Source organism: Heliangelus exortis, chromosome 16, assembly GCF_036169615.1.
Source record: "Heliangelus exortis chromosome 16, bHelExo1.hap1, whole genome shotgun sequence".
Lineage (NCBI taxonomy): Eukaryota > Metazoa > Chordata > Aves > Apodiformes > Trochilidae > Heliangelus > Heliangelus exortis.
In genome coordinates this window covers 9,235,882-9,254,389 of record NC_092437.1, presented here as the reverse complement: position 1 = coordinate 9,254,389, position 18,508 = coordinate 9,235,882, and the positions used below count along the sequence as shown (strand labels likewise).

Sequence of the window (18,508 nt, the reverse complement as noted above, 5' to 3'; positions counted from 1 at the left end):
ATCCCTCTTCGAAAGGAAGGGCGTAGCAAAAAGCACAGGCTGGAGCATACAGCATAACAACCATATGCCCAAGTTAAATATTACCCTTCCTATCAAGATTCAGACTCTCCTACTTTAATTGCCATTCAGGGGATGCAATTGCACATGACTGCATCTCCTGTTCATCCTCCAGCCCTCCCTCTTCACAGCACTGGGCAGCCCTCCCCATCCAGAGCCAGCCTGCCCTCCCCATCTTGCCTCCCTTCACCAGGGTCAGCACAAACACTTCCAAGGAGAAAAAGAGCATCAGCTGCCAGCAGATTTCTCTGCACAGAGGGCATAAAAGCACAGCACTCGCTGGGCATTCATGGGCACCGCACAGTTAAATGCACAATAAAAGGCTCTTCAGCAGGCAGAGTGAAATGGTTGCTAACCTCTCAGGGGGGCAGCACTGGCAGGCTGCTGCTGGCTACAAACAGCAAACATTTACAGTTCAGCATTTGTTCCTTAGGTTCATTAGGAGACAAAGTGGTGGAAATTCCTGTGTCCCAGACAACATCTCGAAGCAGCAGGAACCTTGATGCCCGAGCCTGATGCTCATGTAGGATCAGGATGAAGAAACAGAGGGAGAGCTTTAGTTAAAAAAATAAATAAGATGTAAGTGAACACTTGGGCAAGCGAGGGAGAGGAAGAGCAGGCAGATATTCCCCAAAGCTGCCCCTGAAGCAGGAAGGCAGGGAAGGACATGGGCTGCTCGGGATAGCTCCTCGTCTCCCAGGTCATGGGAATCAGCACTGCTGCAGGACAGAAAGGAATTCCTCTGCTGCAGAAAACCCCTGTCAACAGCCTGGGCATCCCACTCAAACAAGCAGCCTTAGGCTCTGCAGGAGAAAGAGGACACGTAGGTGGCACTCCCCAGTCTAAAATATTGGCAGACCACAGAACAGAAGACAGGATGGATTTGGATTTAAAATGCCTATATAAATCACACACTAGTTAAATAGATTTCCAAATTACTGATTTGTTAGTCTTCCAGTAGGAGACTAACTAAACCAATTAAAGAGTATAAAATTGTCAAGATAAAAACAGAATCAGGGATGTACTGACTCAGTTCACATGGTATAAGCTGAAGCCTTAACACCCTGAGTTTGATGGACGAAAAGAGAATGGGACTGTTGTTTAGGATATTCCCAAAAAAAACCAGACAAAGACCTGATTTTTCAAGCATGTTTTACAAGTTCAGCATGGCTGAACAAAGAGAGTTATCACATGTACAGCCTCATGTTTGCTGCAACTGAGCTGTTCCGAGATGGTCCGAGATATTGTTTCTGGTCAGTGGCTTCCCTCTTACCAAGCTGGACAATCCTAGTTAACATGAACATGCATGAAACTAATCAGGCTCCAATTCAGGAGCAGGATTTGTGTTTACAGCATCCAGGACAGCATTTGTTCTTGCTTAATTCAATAAGACCCACAGCACATCTTCCACTGCCATTTAAGGCTAAAGCATGGTCCAGCTTTTATTTACATGTCCTTTGTCTCTGCAAAAAATGAGCATGGGGAAATTCCTGCTCTCTGCCTACTTTGCTCATGATGCATGCTTCCCAGGGGACCCACTTCTTGCCACTGGAATAGCAAAACCCAAGGCAGAGATTTTCACCCCCACGGTGGGCTTGCCTGTGCCAAGCCACTGCCTGCTGACCCTAGCAGTGGGGACACACCAGTGGGAACACTCACCCCAAACCACCCCACAGGAGGTGCAAAGCATGCTGCAGGGTGCAACCCTCTGCCCCTGCTAAGGTATTGACTCTGGTAATACCCAAGCACCATGCCACAGGATGACTAATCCTATCAGCCCAGCAAAAGCCACCACCAGAAGCTGCAGGCTCTTGTCTGACCTGAAATTGGGTATTTCAGCACATCACTGGGGCAAAAGAGTCCAGACCCAGCAGAAGCACACACTGCAATTCTGCAGTCAGCACCTGCTAGGGAAAATGAATTGCCCTGCAAACGCTTCAGCCCTGGAAATAAAAAGGCTGCTTTGCAATAAGCAAAATTTGCACTCTGGAGACTCAGTGTAAGGAGAGATTGCTCCGAGCAATACTCCAAGATCATTTCTGATGCAATTTCCTTCCTACCTGTTTCAGGTACTGGGCAACCAGCTGTTCCAGCAGCCAGGGAAGCAGCACTGCCACAGCCCCATCTGCACCCTGTGCATCAGCCTGGCTCTCATGCTGGAGAGCAGTCAGCCTTTTCAACTCCTAAAACATTCTCCAAGATGAAATCCTTCAATCACGTGGGATTATTGTTGTCCCAGATTTTAAAAGGCAGCAGCTTGGAGCTCCCTGCCAAGGGTACTTTCACCATACAGTGCCATTAAGACCCACAGCAGCCTGGCCTCTGCAGTACGATTACAGAGTTGTTCTTGTCTGCAATAATTAAAGACTGCACTGCAAAGAGTCAGTACAGCTGCTGTGTTTGTACAGGACAAAAAAAGCTATCAGAAGGAGGATGCAACTTTGAAGTTCCAACACACAGACCATTACCTTTGGGATTTTGTAAGAACTCTGATGATCTAAGACATTTATTAGCTTTGTTATGAGCTACATAGCTATGGAATACCTAACATTTTTGATACGGTTTTCTTCCACCCATCAATCAAACTGGTAGCACAGCTGCTGTAAATAAATTAACCAAATCCATTACCAGAGTAGGGAATGACTTCATTGAAGATAATTCTATGAACTTATTTAGTACTTAACTAAGAGACATCACATCACAGCCTGCGTGACGCCTTCCTGGGTGTCAGCAGAAAGGCAATGGCAAGGGAGCCTGTTTGGGATGCCTTGAACACAGGACAATGCAAAAACCCCTTCTCTCCATCCCCCTGTGCCACAGAGCTCTGCTGTGTGCTTTGGGACCAGACCACAGGGCTTGGCACATGCCAGGCCCTTCTCTGGGGACAATGTGGCTTCTCCCAGGATCACCCTCCTCTCCTTCCCACTGCTGACTGGGTCCCTCCTGCCCAGCCAGGGCAAACAGTGCTGGCGCCAGGCACAGGAAAACCCTGAACCTTATCACGGGGATGGGGGAAATAAAGTGCTCTGGCATCAGAATCCAGGTTTGCACCACCCTTTACCACCAGACCCATGCTCGCAGAGCTGTACCTAATGTGCTACCATTAAGTTACATATTAATTCCAGATAAGAAGAAGCAAGGCTATTGAGTGAGCTCAGCAAGGGATTGGAGTGTCCACAGCCCCACGCTGTAACCAGGCTTCAGGATCCACCATGAGACAATGAGAACATCACTGACTGCAAGGAATGGGAAGCTTGTGACCCCCAGACTCCCACCCCAATGAGTTTTGCTGGGTTTATATGAAGAGGGGAAAAAAGCAGCACAAGACCAGTGATTCAGCAGGCTGTGGGGACAGGGCACTGGTCAGCCAGCCTGGCTGCCCAGCCCTCAGCTGCCTGGTGGCTCTGCAATTGCTTGGGCACTTCCAAGCTGAAGTTCTTCCTTATCAAACCCCTCACAGCCCTGGAGAGGGATGAGCACACGTGGGGGCATACTGGGGAATGGCAAACACCCTCTCCTTCCATCCCACTCCCCCAGAGGAACCACTTTAAGGTGCTCACACAACAGCAGCTAAAGCTTCCTAAAGAGTGTTGGGTGTTTACTGAGGGATCTCACCACTCACTCACTGATGTGAGCAACAGGGTGGGAGGGGGGTGGAATAAAACAAACTAATCAGTTCCAGCCTGCCCGCACCCAGAAGTCAAGCTCTGCAAATACAACTCAGACATTTGGCTACCTTGGAAAAGAAAAAACAGGCTGAGAACAGGAGGCCAGCACTGCCCCAGCCTGTCTGTTGCACAAACCCAGTAGGTAAGGGTTATGGCACTCAGCAAAAGAGGAGAGAACTAATTTCTAAATGGAGGGCACATCTCTCAGTTTGTGTTCAGGAGCAGGGTTTAGACACAGCAGCATTGGGAGCCCATCTCTGGGGGTCCAGTATGGGCACACAGTACCCAGGGGCTGCTCCAGCAGCCAGCACAGGCTGTGGACAGGACCCGGGTGGGCACAGGCAAGGCTGGGAGAGCTGGGAAGCTGCTCAGTGCTTTGCCACCACAGCTCAAGGGTGGGCCTTGGGCAAGCTGGGAGCATGCTGGCTCTCTTCTGCACGATCACATCCCCAAGCAGAGGCAGGGTGAGATGCTGAAGCCCAAGGGGATGCTCAGTGTGCAAACCAGGAGGGTAGGATGGCTCAGAAATACAACTTCTAAAGTCAAACATTGGCCACCTCCTGTACCAAGACACTGCCAGCCCCTGTGCTGTATCCCTGGGCTTTCAGTTTCAGATGTGGAGAGGAAAGACCCTGTGCTCTCCTGAAGCTGTGGTGAACCTGGCACCAGCTTTCCTGACCTTACCCAAGCAACTCCCTGTGAGCATACCCAGAGCTGCCAGCTTCTGATTTCTGTCCCCTCTAGCATCCAACTCCCATTTAAGAGTCTCCTGAGCCTCCAATCCCCATGCTGCCAGTGGGATGTTAAAACTCTCAAGGGCATCAAGTGAGCTAATGGAGTCTTGGGGATGGCACATTTCCTTTGCATATGAAAACCAATGCATTCAAACACCATCTATCTCCACGTGCATCTCATCAAGAAAAACCAGAGCAGCTGCCCAGTGGACAGCATGGCATTGCCTTGGTAGGCACTGGGAGAACCCAACACAGGACAGCTGAAAGCAAAGGCAGCTTCATCAGGTGTTTACCAACCTCCTCCTCTCCCTCTGCAAACATCCTCTCACCTAAAACAGGCAGGGCTGGCTATTGCAGGTTTGGGAGGGCTACAAGGAAGGAGCTGGGTAGGCAGTGAGGGCAGGATTCCTCCAGGCCAGGGGGAAGAAGCTGATCAGGACTGGTGTCCCATGGACCCTGCCCACACCAGCCTCTCCAACCCACCCACCCAGCACAGCCCCAGCACACAGCCAGGCACCAGCCCATCCTCCTCCTCCCAGCCCAGGCACCAGCCCTTCCCTCCACACTGGATAACAAGATTTTAGATTACACCAATTTATCCACTCAAGTTACCCGATTTGTCCAGGTCACGTTTGCTCCTCCAAGGTATTACAGCTCAACAAACCATCCTCCTCTGCTCCCCTATCTGCCACACATGGCCAAGCCCTTGGCTTTGCTAACACAGCCCTACAATGGCCACCATGCTCTTCAGCAGCATCCTGCAACCCGGGGGGAGTTCTGACCCACTCCCAAGCCAGATGTGGACACACCTGCATGCAAAGGTGGAGAATGACTGACAAATTTCATAGAGGCTGCTCTACAGCCTTTCCCTGACTGTAGCAGGATTCTCTTCCATCACGGATGGTTTTCAGCCATTCTGCAGGCTCAGAGCCAAGCTGGCCAGGGAGCCTCCAACTCCAGGAGCCCACTGCCCCATGACACGAGCCTCACGTGGGAACCTCAACCTGCAGGGGTTTGGTACCCACCAAGTGCAACTCACACCCCAACCAGAAACCTGCTGCACCCTTGGGACATGGTGGCTGCTGCCCCAGGCAGGGCAGGGGACAGCACTGGGGGAGGGCAGCCTGGGGGAAAGGGTTGGTGTCAGCACCCACTGTCAGCTCTGCTTTGCTACCAGCTTTCTGCAGCACAGCAGCAAACAAGACAATCTGTTGACTGGCTTTTTTCTTTTTTAATTAGGTGAAAGCAGGGTTAACCCTGAAGCTGGGCAGCCCCCCAGGCACAGCTCCCTCCATCTGCTCCTATCCTACGATCCCTTCCTGAACCTGAACCACCCACACTGGAGCTGCTTGATGGGGCCAGGTACCAGCAGACACCCCACACCTGCAGCCTGGAAACTGTTGGACCATTTGATACCACCCGAGACATCTGAAAGCCAGTGCTGACAGGATGATTGCAAGCTAGAAAACCTGCCCAGGCCTCTGAAACACAAACGGATGCTTGACCAATCCTTGCCTGTAATTACAAATGCAAGTTAGGGCAGGAGGCCACGTAATGGGCTTGGGCTGGAGCAGAAGTGAGGCCAAGCCTCATTTGCAGGTTTGATTAGCCATAAATTAAACATAGGAACACTCTGCACCTAGCTGTCACACAAGAAGCTCTGCCAGCCCCACATATGGGCTCAGGCCACATCCCAGGAGAGCTGGGGAGATGGACACCCACACCTGTGGCACAGGGGAGACACAGCTGAATTTGTCTCCTTGTGTTTACTTCAGGGTTATGTCCATTGCAGCAGGTGGTGAGTCAATAACAAAAGGATGCCTGAGATTCAGAGGGGAGAGAAGATTGCAAATCCTCAGCAGTGTTTCAAGCAAAGGGGACACTGCAAGGAGCACAGGCACCTGCTGCTGCATGAGAACTGCACAAGTTCACCTCAAAGCAGAAGTCACCAGTACCTGTTCTCCAGCACAGACTCCCTCAGATAAGCCATTTGGTTGGGGTGTTCTCTGTTCTGCAGGAAGAGCCCAGGGAGCAGGGATGTCACGTTCACAGAGCAGGAGAAGCATGAGCTCCAGCTGGCCCCCTCACATTAAATGGTGGCTAGAAGGAAGGTGGTTACTGGAATAAACTTCTTTTAAGAAAGAGAAAAGGTGATTTGAATATCTGGAGTGCTTTCCACAGCCTGCTCAGCAACACACGCGAGCACCAGCACTCCTCTCACAGCAGAAAAAAAAAAACCAAACCAAAAAACCAACGCTTAGCCTTGCCATAAAGAGACAACTGTGCATAGCCAGATGAGACAACAGCCATACCACTCTAGGCAGACCCCAGCAACCACAACAACTCTTCACTGAAAAGTCATTTTAAAGCTGCCTCAATACCTGCAGATAGTGACACTTCCTTCCACCCGCCTCGACACGCAGGTCTGCTGCTGTGGCTGTCACCTGTCCCTGTCCCCCTTCCACACCAGGCACTGCTCATGCTGCTGGGGAGTGACCAGGGGCCAGGCAGCCCTTTGCCAGGATGAGGTGCAGGCAGGGCATCTCCTGCCCCAGCCCTGCAAGAGCCCCATAGCTGACAACCTGCTGCCCCCAGAGATGGCTCTTGCTGCCAAACACAGGCTCCTACCCCACAGCCAAAGCCAGGGCCAGGAGAGAGATAAGGGAGCAGCAAGGAGCATCTTCTGCTCTATTCCTCTGCAACCAAAGGGTCCCAGGGCAACACTGCTGTGGGGACAGGCACAACAGGAGATGAGAGCCCTGTGAGCTCCAATGCTGTTGATTGGCCATCAGCAGGGGCTGGGGGACTCCCTGTGAAAGGGCTGGAGAATCTGGTCCTTGCTGCAGAGCCACACAAGCTCACACAAAAATTAAAGTTGCTTTTCTAGAAGATAAAAGCCCGACTGCCAACAGCTAGAACATCTCTCATCAGCGTGGGGCTGGAAACATGGCTGCAAACTAAAAGCAAGAAGAGGAAGCTTTCTTCCCCCAAACCCTCCCAGATGCTGAATAACAGCATTCACACACCCCTACCTCCCCCCATTGCTTCAAACTTCTCGTCTGTGTTTGCATTTGGTCACTGCTGCAGTCTGAAACCTGCCTGCTGAACTTCCCAGCTCCTTCCAAAGCAAGCCTTGCCACACAGAAATACAGCTGAATAATAGTCTTGCTCAGTAGCTGGTCTCCAGGCTGGCATTTTCGAGGGCTTTGATCCATTTCAAACAAGGCAATAAGCTTAGCCCTTGATTAAATACATAGCATAATCCACCTAAATCTTGTTAGCCGCGAAGGAAGTCGCTCATCTCACGCGCTGTGGGTGGCACTGAGTTTCTCTGCTGGGCAAGCAGGGCTGCCTGTGGCACAAAGGTTTCCCCTGGGGCACAGCCCAGGTGAGAAGCAGCACTGAGGCAGCAAGAGGGCACATTGCTTCCCAGCACTGCTCCAGCAAACCCATTTGGAGTCAAGGCACAGAAGTTCAAGGGATCCTCCTGCAGAGTTTCCCCTCACAATGGGTAAAAGCTGCCCATGGAAAGAGGTTGTGTTCTCCCCACTGAAGAGCACAGGAAGGGTGGCCCCAGACTTGCCCTGTGGCCAGCACCCAACAACCAGCAAAGCTGTAAATAAATCCACAGCAAGAAAAATCACTGACCCTGAGTGAGAGAGCCAGGCTGCAGCACAGAGGGAGGATGACCTGCAGCTTTGGGAGAATTCCACACCATGTTGGCTGTGCTTCCCCTTCCTCAGGAGGAGATAGTCAGTAGCACAACACCTGTAGAGCCTCAGCAGAAAGGCCTGGGTGCCAAGTGGAACACAGAGTATGACAAGAGTGAGTGTCCCTGCTGCCCAACAGGCAAGAGCCTGGCAGAGGGTTGCAGCCAGGCTTACAGGACACACATTCTGTTCCCAACACAGGTGAGTCTTTCAGAGCACAGAGCCAGAACACTGAGTAGGGAGGGGACTCTGAGGATGCCGTTTCCCAGCCCCAAGGATGCTCTTTCCCAGAGATTCCCCCTGTGGCTCTTTCTACCCAAATAGAAAACCATGCTAGGATGTGGGACTGAGATCTGTTCTGAAGATCATCACATATTTATTACTTGAATCACTAAAAGACAAAATTCCTTGAAAAACACTTTTGCTTCCTACTTCTCTCCACATTTTGAATTCAGCAGGTGGAGACCAGCTCTGTGGGGAGGTGACTCCCAGGGTCTGCTACCAACCCAGAGGCAGGAGCCCTGCAAATCCCTGCTCCATGGCTTGTTGCAGAAGCCAGGCATGTTCCAACAGCCACTGGAAGGATTTTGCTTTAATTTAAGTATGTTAACATGCTATATGGCTTCTGTCATTTCAATTACCTTAAAAATCCCAGGCACAGATCTTAGGGAGGAGGGCAAGGAAGAAGGGAAAAAAAAAAAAAACAAAAAACCCCACACACATATAAAAACTGATTTTAAGAATTTGTAAGCAGGAAAAAAAAAAAAAAAAAGGCTTGATCACAATCCCAAAGCAGATCAGGAAAAAAACTTCACAGGATTTCAAAACCAGGAGAAGAGCTGCCAAGAGAGGCAATATCCTTTTTAATCAAATACTAGCCAGAAAGGTTCAAGCAGAGCCGATCCCACCAGTCACCAGCCAGCATAGCAGGAATCAGCCTTTTGGCACTGGTATCTTCACCCAAAGCAGGGGAAGGGAAAGGGCTGCCTGCAGAGGAGTGGGGATGATAAATGACAGCAGTTGAGCACTGCAGGGGCATTTCACCGCTTCAGAGGTTGCTGCTATAACAATCTTCTCTGACTCAGCAGCTGAAAGGGATGCCGGGAAGGAAGCACCATAAAAAAAAAAAAGTCATGCATTATTAATATGGACTCTGGCAGCAAGACATGAGTTGGAAAAACACTGAGGGGAAAGAAAAAAAAAAAAAAGGACTGCAGAATAAGGGTGCGCTGCATGTGTGGAAGCATTTCACCCTCCTGCGGGAGCTGCTGCGGGCAGTGGCCGTCCCACACCCCATCCAGGGGGTCCCCAGCTCCACGGGCACCCCGTGTTTGCTGATAGGGTCTTAATACCCACTATCCTCCCCTCAAAGAAGGTTGCTGCAGCCCTAGTGCAGAGAACACCACACGCCTTGGGCATGGCCCAAACTCGTTTAGAGCTACGGCAGCTCTGGCCTTTCCTGTCACAGAACACAGCCATTTTAGCCCGTTTATTTACCTGTGGGCTGGGCATCACTTGCTGACTCTCGGCAGCTTCCCACCCAACCCCAGCCCCCAGGCAGAGCCTGGCCATGCCATGGCCACATTTCTGGACACAGCAGCGTGAGCAGTGGCTGTGCAAGGCACCCAAGGCTCCCACGGCAGAGCAGGCAGCTCCTGCCAGCACACCCGCGGATGCAGAGAGCATGACAGGCAGGGACGGGACTGAAGTGCTTTCCTCTTCCTGCTAGGTAGGTGAGGGGAAAAAAAATAAAACGTATCAGGTAGCACTTGTCTTCCTGGTGCACTGCAGTCTTTCCTTTCCTCTTTCATTCTGAATGCTTTGTACATATTGGTTTTTTAGAGGAGCTTCATAAATATTAGCAGTCACGTAGCCATCTTCACTGCTTTCCATCCAAACCCCTTGCTCCAGACTCAGTCTCTCCCAACCTGCTGCTGAGGGGAGACACCATAAATTAAGGGTACATGCTCCACTCTCGCAGGCATCACACAGACCTCTGCCAGCTCATCCTCCTTGTTGATGGCTAGCCCTCTGATCCCTCTGCAGGACCCTTTTGGCAGCAGATCAGCACAAAGTTTCAGCACAGCTTGGTCCCCAACCTCTCCAAAGCAAAGGAGGTGGCTAACGCAGTGCCAGGATTCAAGAGGTTCCTTCGATTGTTTGCACGGCGACAGCATTCAAGTAAAACCAATTAATTATTTTGCCATAAAATTCCCTAGATACGCAAACAAACGCCAGCTGAAGACTGCTTGTACCACCACCCACCCACCCACAGCTGTGCAGAGGTTTTTTGCCTGTATGTGCTTTCTTCCATTACATGTGCAGAGGCATCCTCCGTGCAGAAATATTGCCCAACCTTTACCTTTCAGATTAGAAAGCCACAAGGAGGGAACAGCTCTGCTGGCACCATCTCAGCTGCAGCTCCAGCAGCAGGGACCCCAGGCCAGCATCTCACAGACACCAACCCACCCATTGGGCAGGAAAATAGCAGTTTTCTAACAGAGCAAACTCCTGGCCAGCAGAGAAACTGAGGCACAACCCTGAGAAAAAAAAAAACAGGGTGCTATTGAGCCCACATCTCCTAGAAACAGACTGTCCCCTGCAGCAAGAGCCAGGGGGACAAGCACCTTGTGTGGGGTCCCCTCTGGTGTAAGGGGCCTGGCCAGGACCCCAAAAGCATCTTCAGAGGGGCCCTGGGACAATACCCACAACTAGGACAAGGGCTCTGAAGGGGGTTGTGCCATACTGAGGATGCTACATGCAACCACAGGCTTGCAAAGAGACCATTGGTTTTGCACCTCAAAACCAAAAGACCTAGGAAAATGATCTCTAGGACATCAAACACCATGGCCACAAGTTTTCCGCTGAAGTCCAGCCCAAGCAAGCACTAAACCCCTGTAGCCAGGAAGGAGGTAGCAGCTCAGACTGAGCTTCTTCTTGCCACCTTAAGGTAATATTTACACGCCTTGGAAAAACAAAGTATCAAAAACAGTGCACTGAAACTTGGGGCTTTATAGAAAATATTCAGTGTTTACAGAGCATGAGAGATCCTCCAAACCTACCTCCTCCTGGGCACAACAGCCTACTCCCTCATCTGAGCAAAGCCACCAAGCCCCAGAAAGTCCCTTTTGCCATGGAAAATGGGCACCAGCACCCTGCCCATCACACTCTGCACCACAACTGCACCCAGAAGGATGCATCCCCTGGGCCAGGTGTTACACACGGTGTCCCTGTCAGCCCTGGGACCCTCCCAAGTAAGGATGACCAAGAGTGGTTTTCCTGCTGGGCACTGTCATCACCCCTCAGCTTCTCAGTCTAACTTTCCTTTCAAAATGCCAGAAGTTCTGCTGTAATGCTAAAAGCCCCAGCATTTCTAACGTTCTCAGTTTCATGTTGTCCAAAAAACACATCCAAAAACATCTCTCAGTCCACTATACAGTATATACACAATATACAGTATTTAGAGCAGGTGCTAGGAAACCTCCAAACACACATTAACCATCCTAATGCACCCATGTTGAAAATGCTGTCAGGCAAAACTACGGTCAGATCAACATCTCAACTGCAAAGAAGGAAAAGCCACTAGAAAAATAAACTTTACTAAAATAATCCAGCAAAGGTTTTGTCAAAGTAAACATATTTAATTGTTAACAATGATGTTTTAAAAATAAAGCTGCTCAGGGGAAGATTTTCTCATTCTGTATGGCTGCACATCAGTTTCTCTTATAGAGCCTTCATCCCCTGGTGCTGCCACAGTGAGAGCAGAGGGCTCTGCACACCCTTGTCCAGCCTACAGCACACTGGGCCCAGGCAGCACCATATGTTGAGGGTCACCAGTGCCACCCTTATGAGGTTCCCCAGAAGTTCCAATAAAATTAAGCATTTAAAGACTCCATGCACTGCCTGGATACTAAAAGCCACCAGTAGTAACAGAATTCAAATAGGAACAAGTGCAAACATACAGCTCCCCAGTTGTTCATCTCCATTCCCTGCAGTGGTCCCCAGAGTGTCCATCATACCCTGCAGAGCAGATGCTGCCGGAGTTAATGCAATTAATGAGTCCACCTGGAAAAGAGGCAGACGAGCAGCTCAGGAAACAAAGCAGCAGTGTCAGAGCCCTTATCTCCATCAGAGCCAGCAGCCACCTGAACTGACTGAGCCCCTGCTAAAGCCTGGGCCTTCCACAGCTTCCCAGTCTCGTGAGGATCAGCTCTCCTGGAAGTCTGGGCTGACAACACTAATGGCTTTGCTTTAAGCTTTGGTCTGCTGCAGATCACTGAAGTTTTGAAGCATTTAATTTGCCAGAAATGAACCAGTACATGGAAGCTCTTGTCACAGCTGGTCAGTCAGGCCTTCCAGAGACCGATGGATGAAACATGAACTCTACACATGCCCTATGCAGTTGCAAAACCACGCGACCCACCAGCAAAATAAGCCAAACGTGATGTGCCTGACAGACAACACAGGTGCTTGCAGGCAATGAAAACCCAGTAATTCACCTCTCCTCAAAGAAACCTTGTCATTTGTTAGCCTTGACCAAAAAGTGGTCTCCAACAAATGCTCTCCAACACCAGAGCCTCGACAACACGTCTGCAGCCACTCTCCCGCCTGCACCATTTACGAGACCCAGTGCTGGTAGAAGGAAAGGAACCATTTCCCACAGCCACCACCAGACTCCTTCCACACATAGCACAGGAGATCCTGAGGTCAAGTTCTTGTATCAAGGAGCACTTGAGGATTTCCTACTACTCCCAGCCACTGTCAGATCTGAGGACTACAAAAACCTCAGGGGGATACACTGAGGAATTGGGCTGCTCCTTCCTTAGTCTGGGAAATGCAGCTTGGCACATCTCTCAGGAAGAGGAGGGTGAAAGAGGTCAGTGCTGACCATGTTTCATTGTAAGATACCACACACCTTTACACTGCAGAGGGAAGAGCTAGAAGATGAAAGCCAGGGCTGCAAACCTTCACTTTCTGTCCCTGTTCAGACAGTGCCCAGCTACCCACCCCTCACAGGACCTCCCCACTCCCCTTGCCTGGACTCACCAGCCCCAGCTGCATGTACCCACAGTGCCATCCCCCCTTCACAGCACTACGGCCACCACTTTTCTTCTGTTCCTCACCACCAAAGACAGTCCTGACCACTTCCCACAGTACCATGGTCCCCTCAATCTGGGGCAAGCCAGGGACAGCAAAATCCTGTGCCATTCTCACACCTGGAACACCTCTGTGCTGATAACTGGATCAGCACGTCCAGCCATAAAACCAAAGCAGTAATGAATTGTACAAAGGAAGCCCTTGGTCTGCTCTGCTGTCCATCAAAACACAGTGCAAAGGAACAGTGTTTGAAAACACTCCTGCCTAGCAAAATCAAGTTCTTGCATCATAAATGGAATTCAGGGCTAACGCTGCTACCTCGTGCCCTGTACAACCGGTCAGGAGCAATTCCTGATAAGTTTTGAGGAAGTAAAGCCAGGGTGAATTACAGCTCTCTCACAAAGGTAACAATCTTTCACCCAATAATTTAAATTCTCTGCATTATTTTCCTACATCAGATCTAACCAAGTAAGATTCCAGTTTAAAAAAAAAAATGAAATTAAATTAAAAGGCTCCAACATCTGGAGAGACAACAAAGGAAAAGCACAGTTACTGAGCACCCTGACCTCCCTCCTCCCAGCCACACAGCAACCACCCTCCCTCCAAGGACCATGTCCAAGGTCTGAGAAATTCCTACTCTTGCAGTGAGTTATCAAGATGAACTAGCAACTTGTAGTGCAAGCAGCTGTAAAGGCATTACTGTTTTCAGCTGCAGGAAGGAATTACTTTGACTTCCCAGGCCCTGTCAAAAGAGCACCAGGACTGTAGCTTAGCTCCTTGCAGAACTCTTGCTCCAACACAAAGGTCCAGGCACAGATAAAATAGCTTCAGCAAGCCCATTCCTGCACATCCCCTCCGAAGGGGGGAGAGGCATGCAGAGAAGTTGTCCAGGAGGACAGGAGCCTCAGCACCAGGAACAAGCCTTGCAAAAAAGTCTCCCAAGGTGCACACTGAATTCTGATGCAGAAAAAGTTATTCGCCACATGCCAAACTCTGCTTTTTTCCAAGATGAGACCAGAGTGATTCCACACAATTACAGCACAGTCTGACCTGCAGCCCCTTGCCCTGCTGATGATGATGCTGGCAAGACCTCTGAGCAAGGCAGTGAGCAAAAGCACCCTTCCCCCCCTGAGCAAGCATCACCTCGTACCTGCTGCCTTGCAGGGCAACCCTGGCAGGCAACAGGGACTCGTGCAGATGGGAGAGCATCTCCTGGAGCCTCCAGCCACTGGATCTCCCACAGCCCCGCCGTGCCTCGGTCCCAGCTCACCACCAGCAGAACAATCAGCTGCCTCATCCAGGGCACAATGGTCACGATGAGACAGACCCACAGCATCACCCCGGCCACCGCAGGGACAAAAGCGAGCGGGTGCCTGGGAACGGCGTTGAATAAAAGGGGACCTTGCTGTATTTGTGCCATCAGCTGGGTCTCTGGCAATTTGCTTTCAGGGGTGGTTTGGGGAGCTCAGGGATGCAAATCACTAGGGTGGTGTGTGGGGAGGGGACATAAGTACTGGATGTGAGGTGGTCCTGACTGTTTACATTGGATTGCTGCACAAACTTGAGGCCACAAGATTTCAGTTCCATAGGAAGGAACCTTGGTGAAGAACAGAAGTGAGGAGCTACCCCAGGCATCAAATAAACCAGGGCACAACACAAACACAAGATCCAAAAGCTCTGGGCTCCCTGTGGGTACCAAGCGTGGTGATTTGCTGACAGTAAACACAGATTTCTTCCTGCATTTCTGTCTCAAGCAGACCAAGGGCATGCTGGCATTACAAGGAGCCAAACACAACGGCCAGTTGGATAATAGCCCAGCACAACCCAAGAGCCCAAGCTGAGCACCCCTTTCCCACCCTTCAAAAGGCACCAGGAGCAGTTTTCCAGCTTTTCCAGCCAGCAAGGGATCCAGCAAGCATGCAGCTCCACACCAATGAGCTGAGACAGCACCCAAAAGTGCAACTGTCCCAGTTTCCTCCCAGCACTGGAGCACAACAAGCCTCAGCAACGCCAATGAATTTCCTCCCCCCCCCCCCAAAGCCAGGGGCTCAGTGACAGCACACTCTGTCAAAGCAGTGCCTGAACCCTCGCTTCCATCTGACCACAGAGTCATTCCCAAGCTAGAGGGGCTGGTGCTGCCCAGGTCCACATCCAGCATCACTGGCCCCTGACCCCCAGAAACAGAGGTCGACCGAGGGAGCTCCTTCCAGCAGCCTTCAGCACTGAGCAGATGAAAACCCTTCCAGGTCCAGCTGGTTCAAGCTCACTCACAGATTCAGGTGCCATTTATTTGGATTTTTTAATTAAGGTATGATCAAGGAATGGATTAATCACTCCTCTGCCCATGGTTTAGCCCATGAGCTGCATGCTCTTCTTCAGACACATCCTCAACACATCCTGTATGGGACAGTTCTACAGCAGAGGCTTCTTCAAGCCCTTCAGCAGCCAGAGAAAACCACCCAGCTTTACCCCACTACACAAGGCAGGCAAGTGGCCCCAGAGCACCCCACTGAGAGTGTTTCTCCATCACGCACCATGTGGCTGACCTACTGAAACCCCCAGCTCTGTTCATGTCCCATCTCACTCACTTTTCACTTTTCTTCCAAGCTTCTCCTTACTACTCTGTCCTGAAAACAAACTCCCTCCAAACACTTGGAGGATGAGACCAGCTGTCCTGGGAATACTGGGCTGGGTTTCCATGACAGAACATTTTTGGCTGAAAGAAGAAGGGGAAAAAAGGAAAAAAAAAAAAGGAAGAAAAAAAAAAGGAACTAGATCTTCTGTCAGCCGATGGGGAGATGACTCAGAACACCACTGACATCCACGTGCAGGTGGGGAAAGGGACCCCCTTCTTCACCTCTCTACCTCCTCTTTCAGCATCAGATGACAAGAACACAGGATAGAATGTGACTGTGTCATCCAAGGGCCACACAGGGAAAAGCCTATGGACAGAGTGGATTTTAAAGGGTATTTTATACCCTAAAACATCTCCTGCACCCCTTAGAGACTCATGGCCATGCAGAAGCTGAATTGCATTCATGTTTATAAGAAAAGTTTCCTTATGAAACTGTATAGCTACTTCCTTCAGGCTGAGGAAGTCCATCAACAGCCCCACATGGCTTTTGAAGAGAACATCCCTTGTGCCTGCCCTGCAAAGGGCTGCAGGATGCACCCAATGAAACAACATGGCAAGTCAGGATGTGCTTGTAGAGAGAGCAGGCAGTGGCTGTGCCACCCATTAGCTCCAGCGTGAAACTGTCCTCCAACAGATGGAAGAGAACATCTCTACAGCTCCAAAGCCAACCTGCAGGACACCCATCAAACCATCATGACAGCAAAGCCCTGGGCCACCAAGCCAGGGAGAAGCATGGTGGGGAGACCCAGGAGATGTGTCCTCGCTCTGGCTGTGCCCAAGACACAAGGCCCATGAGCCTTCATGCACCAGCCAACCCCCAACTTAGCCCTGTGAAAGGCTCTGAAAGCAGCCATGGGACATCATCTGTAAGTAAAGACCCACAAGAGCCACCTAAAAAATCACACACAGGCCTCCCTGGGATGTCCAAGCTAGGGATGGCATGAGCAACACCAATGACATTTCAAGGAGAAACTCTCATCAGCAAGATTTCTTTCGAAAGGATTGTTTTTATAAAAATTAATTGTTGTCAAAGTCTGGTTGAAGGCCAAACCACAAGCCTTGCCTCCTCGCAAAAGGTAGACAGATACACGGCAAGAAGACAACAGCTGCTTTCCGAGGTACAAGCTCTCCCGTATCTCCCGGGAGATGGGCGCTCAGTCCCACCGGCACTAGGTGCCATGAGCCATTTTGGCACACGGGGACTCCAGTCCCCTGTGAAGCACACAACGCAAAAGACAGGAACGAGTCCGCTCTCCTAATACACACACCTCTCATCGTCCCGCTTGATAAAAAGAGGAAGATTTCCGTCAGAGACCCCGTTTACACCACGGACCCTCGGACAACACGCCACTTCTTCAAAACAAACTCTCCGGCAGGCAGCAGCCTCGTTGCCCCTCGCTCGGCTCCGGCAGCGGCTGAGCTCGGCCCCGTCAGCCCGGGGAAGCCCCGGAGGGAGCCCGGCCGGTACCTCCCGCGGCCCCTCCGCGCAGCGGGGACCGGCACCCCCTCCTGTGTCCGCCCCGAGAACCTCCGGGGAAAGCTCCCCTTGCACGGGGCTGCGGGCTCTCCCCGGCGCCGGCGGAAGGCGGAGAAAGCGCTGCCCGGCGCCGAGCCCCCGGGCACCGGCGGAGCCGCAGCCGGGGGCTCCGGGCCCGGGCCGCCCCTTTCCGGGCAGCGGCCGCCGGGGATGCCGCGGCCCCGGGTCCCGGGTCCGGTCGGGCGCGGATTACTCAGCGTTTCGAGCGGCGGAACGGCGTGCCCCCGCCCCGCACCCCCGCGCCTCGGGCCCGCCGCTTACCGATGCCCGGCGCCACATAGATGAAGTAGAGGAAGGAGGAGGAGAGGGAGAAAAGGAAGAGCGCGGCCAGGAGCGAGCGCCGGGGCAGCAGCCGCCAGGCGCCGCGGGGGCCGCGGGGCCACCGCATGGCCGATCCGCCGCCGCCCTGCTGCCGCCGCTCACATGCGCCGAGGCCCGGCGGGAGGCGCCGCGCCGGGGCCGCTCGCAGCCGCCGCCCGCGCCCAGCGCCGCCGCCTGAATGAGCCGCGGCCGAGCGGGGCGGAGCGGGGCGGGAGGCGCGGGGCGGGGCGGGGCGCCGCGGGGACCGGCTGCAAACTCCCGCTGCAGAGCCCGGGGATCCTGAGCAGAGACCGCCCCTCCCCGGTCCTGGGCCGCTGGGGTGGGGTTCGGCTGCGGCCCAGCTGGTGGTCCTGGGTCACCGCTGATGGGCAGGGGTACCGGGCAGTGGCCTGGGGACACTCGGCAATGACATTAGGACACCCGGCCATGGGCTTGGGGCACAGCTGATGGGTCTGGGATACAAAGCAGTGGCCCCGAGATGCACAAGCATTGACCTGTGACACCCAGCAATGGCCTTGGGACACTGGGCCGTGGCCCCTGGGCACCCAGACATGGCTCCAGTACACCCAGCAGTAGCCTCGGGACACCTGGCTATGGATCTGGGGCACCACTGGTGGCCGCAGGACACACAGCCCCATGGTAGTGGGGCACCACTGATGGCCTTGGGACACCTGGGCATGGACCTGGTACCCCACTTACTTTCCCGGGACAGCCAGCAATGGCCAGGGCATACAACAATGGTACAGAGA

The 18,508-nt window shown here is 52.2% G+C and overlaps 1 protein-coding gene across 3 annotated transcripts in view; it reads right to left on the bottom strand.

Moving 5' to 3' along the window:
- Positions 1-17,949, bottom strand: part of B4GALT5 (beta-1,4-galactosyltransferase 5) — a 34,522-nt gene extending 16,573 nt beyond the window's left edge. Inside the window, exons 1-2 of one of the 3 annotated variants that reach the window (XM_071759471.1) lie at positions 17,700-17,829; positions 10,532-10,709 (exon numbers count right to left, since the gene is read on the bottom strand). Coding sequence is in view for 2 of the 3 variants with exons in the window: in XM_071759469.1 (XP_071615570.1) it covers positions 17,700-17,826 (127 nt within the window). In the remaining variant the exon portion in view is untranslated. Of the gene's footprint in view, positions 1-10,531; positions 10,710-17,699 lie in introns of all 3 variants that reach the window. The other 2 variants (XM_071759469.1, XM_071759470.1) reach the window with 2 other exon arrangements.
- Positions 17,950-18,508: the final 559 nt, after the last annotated feature.